At 35.3% G+C, this 10,124-nt stretch overlaps 1 protein-coding gene across 1 annotated transcript; it reads right to left on the reverse strand.

Annotated features, from left to right (window-relative positions):
• Positions 1-2,063: 2,063 nt before the first annotated feature.
• Positions 2,064-7,557, reverse strand: LOC110096365 (protein DETOXIFICATION 18). The gene is made up of 7 exons (XM_020822269.2): positions 7,211-7,557; positions 5,207-5,751; positions 4,099-4,185; positions 3,951-4,007; positions 3,504-3,742; positions 2,493-2,611; positions 2,064-2,394 (listed from the first exon to the last, which is right to left on the reverse strand). Exons 1-7 carry the CDS (start codon positions 7,466-7,468, stop codon positions 2,266-2,268), a joined length of 1,434 nt encoding a protein of 477 aa, XP_020677928.1. The 5' UTR covers positions 7,469-7,557; the 3' UTR covers positions 2,064-2,265.
• Between the last annotated feature and the right edge of the window lie 2,567 nt (positions 7,558-10,124).

Consider the following 10,124-nt stretch of genomic DNA (forward strand, 5'->3'; position numbering starts at 1 on the left):
CAACTACATTCTTAACATAGGTCAGATTGTTTTTGGGAAAAAAACTTGCAGAGGGGCCTACGCATTCAATAAAAAAAATGCAAATCCTTAAAGAACCACAAAGCTCTCTAAAAATACAGCCTTCGAAGCAAAACCTACGAGCCAATGGTCCTACTTTTTACAATATACCAAAATTAAAAGAAAATAAGAAAAACACAAAAGGGGCAACCATCCAGAAGAGCAGAACCCGCAACTAGCACAATCCACAAACGACACCATAGCAAGCATAAGTAGTCCACAAGAAAACAGACATCAACATAGTAAGCAAGAAGAGGCCCCTCCACAGACGACAACATAGGTCAGATCTAAAACATCTCTACTATCCTAATCAGGTCATTGAAAGACTGATATTTTATATGACCAAACCATTTAAGGCGATTATCTTTAATGCGACCAAGCCAATGTTTGACTACCAATTAAAAAAAATTGGATATAGTCCTTCTTATAATAGTTAATGAATCTTATATATATAGATGAGATGTTTCCTAGTAGGTGATTGAGTCTTTCAAAATTTATCATCTTTATGTTGTTAAGTATGTTTTAGCTCGGATTTCAATTGAAAGAATGTTATGGTACTTGTATAGTTTTGCATGTTGATATAAGTTAAGATGTTATGTAGATGTTCAAGAGAGTGGTATTATATAGAAGTTGATGGGCGAGAGCAAAAGAAGAACAGTGTGAAGGTCTCACTAAAGATCTTTGATTGGAGGTAGGGCTATAGTAAAGCCGAGTCAGGCCAACTATTTCGTAAATTGGACTTGATTTGGTTATAACATAAGTTATTCATATTAGTGTTAAGCTAAAGCTGATTTTTCACATATTTTAGTAATTAGCTTATTTAAAAGTTTATATTTCTTAGTTTGCCTAATTTAATGGAAGGAACATTTAAATAAGTTAATGAACAAACTAAAAATTAAAACAAGTGTTGACTTCTCAAATTAACAAAAAGATTTTTATGACTTAATTGAGACAACTTTCTTACTGCTTCTTAAAAAAGCTTTCAACTACAAAAATTAAAAAATTTGTACTAAAAAGCTGGTTTAAGAAGCACTAAGAAAATCATTCCAACGAAGCCTAAATCTAAATTATTAAGCGATTTAAAAATTTTGAAATTAGCATATAACTATTTTACACTAATTAAATGAGATAATAAATAAATCACAAACAAGTTTTCTTATAATCATATAACATGACTAAGTACTAATAAATTGTCCATCGAATTAGAGAAATAAGAAAAAAATTGGTTCAAAATGAATATATAGATTCATTAATAGCTGATAAATTAATTAAAAAATAAATATAAATATTTGCCTTGATAAGAAGCAATCAGGCAATATGCAATTTCTAATAATGAATTAATAAGAGTGATTGAATTATGATTAAGTTGAATAAAAATATTTAAAATTTTTGTTATTATCTTGAAATTAAATCTTATTGTTATCAAAATTGCATTTTATATTCTATATATATATTAACATGATGAGTAAACATATATTCTTAAATTTTAATAAGATCACACAGCATGAAGATGTGTGGCAGCACATTTTTTGAACAGACAAGTCACATAATGGTTTGATAATAATTTTTTAATAACATGATGAGTAATTTGTTAATTTCCCCTTTGCATCAACTTCGATTACTAGTGTCACGGCCTGGCCTGGAGACTCGAATTAATGAGACGGTAACAGACGGTCTGACGGTGAAAATGTGTCCATAGGCGATACGCTCCAAATGAAAGGTATTTATATAAATTTATTTCAAATTATTTTAAGGTTTTAGTGGCTCGTCCTAAATTTTTATAGGGGATAGTTTTAGCAAACAAAAATTTAATTAACCATTCAATCATCTGTTCCCGTCTCATTAATTCGAGTCTCCGGGTTGGATAGTGATAACCGGCGAAACCAAAAAGATTGTTAATGATGGAACAAATAACTGAGTGTTAAGAGATAGCATATGGTAGTCCGAGTTCTTTGGTATATATTCTGGAACAAGCAGTATATCAAGAACACCATCAGACCAACTTAAAAATGAAAGCTGTTAAAGAGCATCAAAATCAGAAACAAGACAGTGGAATTTAAGACTAACATTATTTAATAAATTACAATCTGAAGGGTGTTTTCCTAAGATTTGAAAAGGAAAATTTACTTTTGTGGTTCAAAATAATGGTTTAAAACCACTTGCTGTCCTGGTTTTCTTCAGCTTCTATAATCCTTATAGCAACTACAATTACACAAGCACATTGCTTTCTCTGTTCTTCACAGAGGGGTCCCATCTTGCCCACTTTGTGCGAAGAGTGATCACAAGAAGTGTTGAGGCTTGAAAAAAGAGCCCACAGATCAATCCAATCCATAACCCCTACATTTATGTTGTATTTCTTAGTAAGTTCCTCAAGCAAATTTTGTATTTTTGTATGTAAGATTGAGACAGAAAAAGAGAGATTTTTTTTTTTTTACCTTGCCATATAATTTCATCTTGAAACCAAATAGACAAGCTAATGGCAAGCCAATCAGGTAGAAGGCCACTAAATTGGTCCATGCTGCCAAGTGCTGCCAACCACAGCCTCTTGCAACTCCTATTTAAAATTCAGTGATTACAAGAATGAAAATATAAGTCATGTTAACTAGGAAATAGACACTAAATATTAGTGTTCCATAACAAAAAATATTAAAAATAGGGAAAAAAATTATGTCAGAAAAGTTATATTATATATAACTATCAGAGCCCTGTATGGGGTACCCATACCAACACCCACCCATGTACCCACCCATACCCATTGGTATGGGCATTGGGTATGGGTACGCCCATGGCCTTGTGGGTGGATATGAGTGGGTACTCAATATCGGAGGATAAATCGATTTACATTGATAATTATTGTATATCTTATATTACTGCAATCCTCACTACGTAGTGTGCATCACTTAACCACGCCGCAACTACAATAAATTCTGATATGCGGCTTGAAAGTTTGCAATCAGAGCAAAGGGCATCAAGCCTCAAGACCATCAGTCAGTGGCAGACTGCGTTCAAAAGCATGGAAAGTGGGTGGGTATAGGTGGGTACGGCATCCCGAAAGTCACCATGGGTGGGTGTGAGTGAGAGAAGCCCGTCCGAGTAAAGCATGGTACCCGATGGGTACCCAACCAGGACCCCATGTAGGGCTTTGGTAACTATGTAAGCACAAATATAGCCTTCGTTTGGGATGGCTTTCTTATTGTTTCTTAAAGCAGCCTTTTAGTACAAAAAATTTGCTTTAAGAAGCAATAAGAAAGTCATCCCAAACGAAGTCATAATCCCCTTCTCAGTCTGCCTATATATGGTATATGATCATTATGCTGATGTATTATTTTATCACCATCCTATTTGTACATATTGATATAATCTACAGCACAGAATGAATTGTTGGAAAATTAATAGCAAATTAGCACTTGAAACTTCGGAAGCAACTCAACATCTAAGAACAGTACCTGATAAAACTCCTTGTGCTGAATCAAATAATACAGACATGGTAAGCAGTGGTGTCAAGTAACCAAACTGCCTAATGATCTCACTGTTTGTACTGAAGAAGCTCGCCCAGAGATCGTGGCCTACATTTAGTAATAGAACTACAGCCGTGGCAAGAAATACTGAAAGCTTCAGTGTTACCGCCACCGCATTTTTGGCTTTCTTTATGTTTCCAGAGCCGATCTCATTTGAAACTCGAGTGCTGTTACAAGGTCATTAGTCAGATTACAGTGAAGGATAACGCTGAAAGTATAGTGGATATAAGGAATCTGAGGTTTCGTTTGGGACAACTTTCTTATTGCTTTTTAAAGCAACATTCTAGTATAAAATTAAAATTTTTGATTTAAAAAGTTGCTTTAAAAAACAGTAATAAAGCCGTTCCACACAAAGCCTGAATTAGATCATTGTACCTTACAGCTGCACTAAATCCATATGTGATCATATATGTGATGGACTCTGTGTTTACACTGTTTTAATAGAACTCTTAGTTTATGAACAAAGCTGATGACAAATCTATTGTAAACTCAGTAAAAAAATAATTAGAGTAGGAGATCTTACCACATTGCAATAAGTGAAGTGCTTCTTTCTGAGTCTGGCATCAATCCAGCAAGCAACACCAAAAACTCAAAAACCCAATACTCAAAACTATAGGAAGAATGATATTAGATATTAAAATAGTGAGCTAAAAGTCCATGATCTAACATAATGGATTGGCAGGTAATTCAAAGAAGCTAATCATGAATTGAAGTCAACAAAAATAATTAGTTTTATTGGCTTACCTTGATGTAAAGCTTCATTTGAGACAATTTTTTCCCTGCTTCTAAAAATAACTTTCAAGTAAATTTTTTACTAAAAATAATTTAAGAAGCAGTAAAAAAGCCGTCCCAAACGAATCCTAAGTGTCGTAGAAAAAAGCTTAAAGTGCCCAAAATTAACATAGATATATAAACATGTTATGCTAGAGCTAAGTGTCCATTTAATACAAAATAGTACCAGTGATCAATTAAGTATTCATGCTAGCTCAAGAAAAATGCCAGGAATCATCATGGAAGACTTGAAATGAAACATGAGACATATTTTAATATATTGAAGAAATATAATTTTAACTTCATCAATCTAGGTTTTAAATTATGTTGAGACAAAAGAGAGCATTGTGTTTATGGTTCATTAGGTTATTTGATGTTAAAAATAATGTTTAGAAAAATGATGGGATTTGTTAAATCTATTATTTGATTGGATATAATTAGTCAGCAATATTGATTTCAAGCATCACAAACTTTTAAAACCCTCCATCAAAAGTGATGATTTTGAATTGGAACTCAAAATGGGTGAAAATGAAATAATTATTTTTCAAAATGTTTTCTGTTTTTTCTATTTATAGCAATCACATGAGCTCTTAATTCCTTCTACCTGACACAAATGATATTTTCTTTTGTTCTAGATATAGCCTACTGGTTGACCTTAACTCATTGGATAAAATTTTTATCAGACATTAGTAAAGCAACCCACCCACTAACATCTTCTAAATTACTCATCAAGGAAAATGAACATTCAGAAGTAAAAAAGATCAAAATTTTCTTTGAAAATATCAAGTATAGAACACAAAATCAAATATACAAGCCTTAAAAACTAAAATAGAAACATTAAAGTCAAACATATAACATACCAAACCATTACAGCTGAAGGAATAGCCAACTTAAGGGTAGGTATTACATGCTGAAATGCGTCCACTGAAAATCCTCCCCAAGTAAAATTGAAATTACTGGAGAACTTAACATAAATGGCCAACATAAGAAATGATACCCAGAAAGAGATAGACGCAGAAATAGAAGTTCCCTTGAATCCAAAGCCAATGACATTAGCCAAAAAGTACGTAAGACCAACATGAAGGATCAATGGAACAATTGAAAACAGAACCAAAGGTATCACCACTGATTGTGTTTGGCAAAATCTCAAGATACATTGAATCAATCCATAGGCAAAGAGCCCAGGAATCAAGTACTTAACATACAGAGCTGCTAATTTTGCCACCTGAGGTTCTTGATGCAGAAAAATTAACACAGGCTCTGTATAGTACCATAAGATGGATACAATAATAGAAAAGATTATAGATATCATGGCTGATGACTGCATATATATTCCTAATAAGTTGTATGATCTTGCTCCATATCCTTGACCACAGAGCGTCTCAAGAGCTCCACTCAAACCAACCTGCAAATAAAGGAAGAGAATAAGAAAAAGAAGCACAATAATAATGGTGCACAACTTCATAATTAGTTCTTCATCAAGGTTAATAATAAAAAAATTAAACCTCACCAACTCTATGCTTTGAATGGAAAAGGTTATAATAACTATTGAGTTTCAATCACATAAGATGATTTGGAGATTTTTGTTGCCGGTATTTTGCCTCCACACTATGTAGATTTTGAGATTATTTGAATGTTCTATTTGTAACTTAAATACTTTGAACAAGTTATTTTGTGAAGATAAAAAATAAATTTGAATGTTTATTAGTAAGAGTAAAATAATCATGTTTATAAATCATTACAAACAATGACCAACAACAGCAACAACAACAACATCAAGCCTTTGTCCCACTACGTGGGGTCAGCTACATGAATCCTTTTTCGCCATTGTGTCCGGTTAAAAGTCAAATTCTTATCTAAATCTAATAAATAAAGATTAAAAAATGACCAAAGTTTAAAAAATCGTGTCGGGTTCAGGTTAACCCGACAACCTGAAATCAACCCAGGTTTGACCTCTGTTGCGTCCGCTTAATCCCTCCGACCTCTGTGTTCCGCTGGCGGCTGGCCCTCAAACCCACGTCACGTCCATGTCACGTCCACGCCACGTCCACGTAAGCCCGCGTAGTGTCAGCTGGTGACTGGCCCTCACACCCGTGGTCCCAACCCGCATGAGCTTCACTCGAGTTGGCCCTGGCCTCGCCCGGATGTTCGGTCACCCTGCACGCACAAGCTGGCGGCTGGCCCTCACACCTGCATACTGTTGTCAAGCTGGTTCTTGCAGACCTCACACACATGCCGCAGTCACACCCGCCCGCTGGCCTTGCTTCACGCTGGTCTTGCCCTTGCCCACCATGCCTGTCGCGCCATCCGCTATGCCGCCCAGCCTGGCAGCCTTCAGGTTTGCATTTTGCAAACGGGTCGCGGGTCGGGTCGGATCAACCTGGTAACCCACACAAGTCAGGTCTGGGTTAAAAATCCTGACTCGTTTGTGAAACCGGAGTCGGATTCAGGTTAACCCATTTAGAGTCGGGTCAACTCAGGTTCGACCCGAATCTGATCCGTCCCCTAGCTTCAACCACTGGCAACAGGCCAATCTAAGCTGCTAATAAAATATTAAAGAGCTTTTACTTTCCAACCGTTTCCTCCTTGGTTTCTAGCTACCATTAAGATTATAATTAAAAAAAATTAAAATAACTCTTTTTTACATTTAATATTGAAAAGAGTACGAGATTGACAGAAAAAATATAGATCAGAGGATTCTTCAAATGCTTCATGCCTTATTCGAACTGAACTTATAATTGATTTTTTTTTTAAGAAATCTAAACCAAAAATAATCTTAAGAAGAATAGATTCCTGATTGCACAGAAAAAAATATTTAGGGGTTTAAAAAAGAAAAAAAGAGATGGTAATTAATCAGATCATACCATGAGGGCGATGCCAGTGACTGTGAACCAGGAGTTGCCGAGGGTGGCGCCGGCGAGCTCTATGTCGCCGAGATGGCCGGCGAACATAACAGAGACCAAAGGAATGCCGTAAAAAGACATGTTTGCAAGAATCATGGGCACCGAGAAGCCAATCTGAACCTTAGCCTCTTCCACATCCACAAGCTTCGACAGCCATCCATGACCACTACTATAGTTATCTTCCTTTTCTATCTTGACAAGCAGAGGAGAAGAAGACATGCTTTCTTTGTTTCTCTCCGTTCTCTGCTTCAGCCTTCGTGCCTACGTGCCTAGCCGAGCCAGAGCGAACAAGAGATATACACGGAAGTTCAAAGCCGTAAAAATAATTTAATATTTATCGATGTGAATGCTTGAAGACTAGAATATTAAATTATTTTTAATTAAAATAATTATATTAAATACCCATGATGTTTATTTTTAATTAAAATAATTATATTAATTTGAGTTAATACCATAAAGGTTAAGATAGATAGTAATATTTGAAGACTCCTAAGCTCAAATAGGAGTTCTAAAATGTTTAAGGTTTTGTTTGGGGCGGTTTTCTTATTGCTTTTTAAAGCAGTTTTGGAGTACAAAAATTTTAATTTTTGCACTTGAAAACTGCTTCAAACACATCTCACCTTGGCCTGTTGGTTGAGAGCTTATGTTTCCAACAAAGAGGTCTTGGATTCGAGTTTTTTTGTATGTGTTGTGTGTGTGAGTTTGCCTTAAATGGCCTAAATGTCCCAAAAAATTGCTTTAAAAATAGTAAAAAATTCGTCCCAAACGAAACGTAAGTTTATGAATGATCAACTTGATTTTTTCTCTTATAACGGCAAGAAAAATCGATTGATAAAATGGGTATAAAACATCAATGACTAATGTAAATCATATATTAGTTATTGGTAGCAACCAAATGGAAATTATCAAGGACATCAAAAGTTGGGCAATGATGGGAGGTTTACTATGCCACACTCTTGATAGGTATGGGAGATTAAACGACCAAAAAGACAAGTCTAATACATCAAACATTTATAGGTATCAAACAAAATTTAATGTGAAACATCTAAAGTTTGGCAGCAATTTATGGTTAACTTTGCTATTCTCCTTTTAGGAAGAGAAGCTGAGTGATTAGAAAGACATAAATTCGATGCCAATAGTTTATAAATGTCAAATCTTATTCCTTGTTAAGCATTAAATGATGATGGATGGGAAACATCAGAAGTTGATTTTCCAAATGAGATGAGATTAAGAGTAGTCATATAAGTAAATATAAACAAATTCATAATATTTTATTATATTTGATTTAATTCTCATACGACTACTTCAAATATTTTATGAATAATAAGAATTGATATTTTAGCTATTCATCTAACTATTTGTTCAATATTATCATTATTGTTACGTGTCAGAGCATTTACATCGGTAGAAAGATCTAGAATTTAACGTTCTAATTTTGTACGAAGATTCAACACGCATACAGATAAGTGAGAGAAGTGCAAAAGTCAAAATAGATACTCACATTTTTACGTGAAAAACTTTGAAAAACAAAAAAAAAAACCAAGGGGTCTGACCTAGTTAAAATGATTATACTAGTATTTACAGTTAATTACAAATGATGCTCTTCCTCGAGGGAAGGCCTTGTCTCAATGTAGCAAATATATATCATATTGAGCATAACATGGTTGGAGTTGGAAGAATTCAGTGGCATGAGAGTTGTTCTCAAAATAACGTTGGCCTGTTCGTTTGGTCGATTGGATTGTAGTCGGGCGACTGAGGTTGGAGGGATCGTAGTCGGGCGAATGAGGCAGAGGGGACCGTTGTCGGGTGACAAAGATCGAATGGACCATAGTCAGCATGTAATGATGGTTGGATGGATCATAGTCGGCGGGAGATGGAGGTCGAAAGGACCATAATCAACAAGCGACGATAGCTAGAGGGGCCGTAGTTGGGCGCCGGATGTCAGAAGGATTGTAGTTGGGCGTATGAGGTCATTGTTTGGTAATTCTAGAGGTCAGAGAGACCGTAGTTAGGGGATGGAGGTTAGAGGGATCATAGTCGATAGGCAATGGTGGTAGGAGAGACCATAGATTGTGGGTGATGGAGGTTAGGCAAAGGCCTTGAGGTGGCCGCCTGATGGAGGTTCGATGTCAATTATTGGGTAGAGGTCTAGTAGCGAGGGTTCACTGGTGGTGGTGCCAGGGTGGAGCTTCAGGATTTTTTATGACTCAGAGCTCTCTTGAGTCTCGAGCTTAAAGTCTATAAGCCTCCAACCCCCCCACCCCCCCCGATATAGAGAGTGAGGGTCCATTTATAATTTTTTTAGTTTTGTATGCTCCATAAATATGGAGAAGATTTAGAGTGCATTCAGAAAACTCAATCAGACGACTCAAATTGATTCCCTCAAGCATAAAACATTTGTTAAGCATTTAAATATTTTAATGGTGTTAGAAGTAAACGATCTTGGACTCGTTAGATTTATCTTGTCAAGCTGCTTGATTTGATTATAAACATGTCATATTTGAATATACTTTGTTCATCCAATTACTGTTTTGAAGCTTTCATAAATGCTTCGGTCCTTTGATTTGGTCCCAATTGAGTTTGGATTGGACTGATTTTGGCGTCGTTGGGTTCTTCTCGTCGAGTTGTTCGGTTTGACGATAAGTTTGCTGAAATTGGAGTTTGTATGATCCCAAATTTAATTTTGAAAGTTTTCTATATGAATGCTCCTCAAGATTCGCGCTCGGCGAAGAGGAATTTTAATGACATATCAATTATACTTATACCTATACTAAAATAAATAACTTTAAAATGTACATGATCTAAGACAATTGACACCATAAAATATACTTAGTTATTAAAAAAATAATTGAGTCAATATTAAAGTAATTTATGC

Source organism: Dendrobium catenatum, unplaced genomic scaffold (assembly GCF_001605985.2).
Source record: "Dendrobium catenatum unplaced genomic scaffold, ASM160598v2 fragScaff_scaffold_864, whole genome shotgun sequence".
Lineage (NCBI taxonomy): Eukaryota > Viridiplantae > Streptophyta > Magnoliopsida > Asparagales > Orchidaceae > Dendrobium > Dendrobium catenatum.

What these genes read in the sequence shown, in the direction of transcription:
- LOC110096365 (XM_020822269.2), bottom strand. Translation starts at nt 7,468, where the DNA reads ATGTCTTCTTCTCCTCTGCTTGTCAAGATAGAAAAGGAAGATAACTAT. An exon ending in TCACTGGCATCGCCCTCATG is followed by an intron (nt 5,752 to 7,210) that starts GTATGATCTGAT and finishes CTTTATTTGCAG; the next exon opens with GTTGGTTTGAGTGGAGCTCT. An exon ending in AGATGAAATTATATGGCAAG is followed by an intron (nt 2,395 to 2,492) that starts GTAAAAAAAAAA and finishes ACATAAATGTAG; the next exon opens with GGGTTATGGATTGGATTGAT.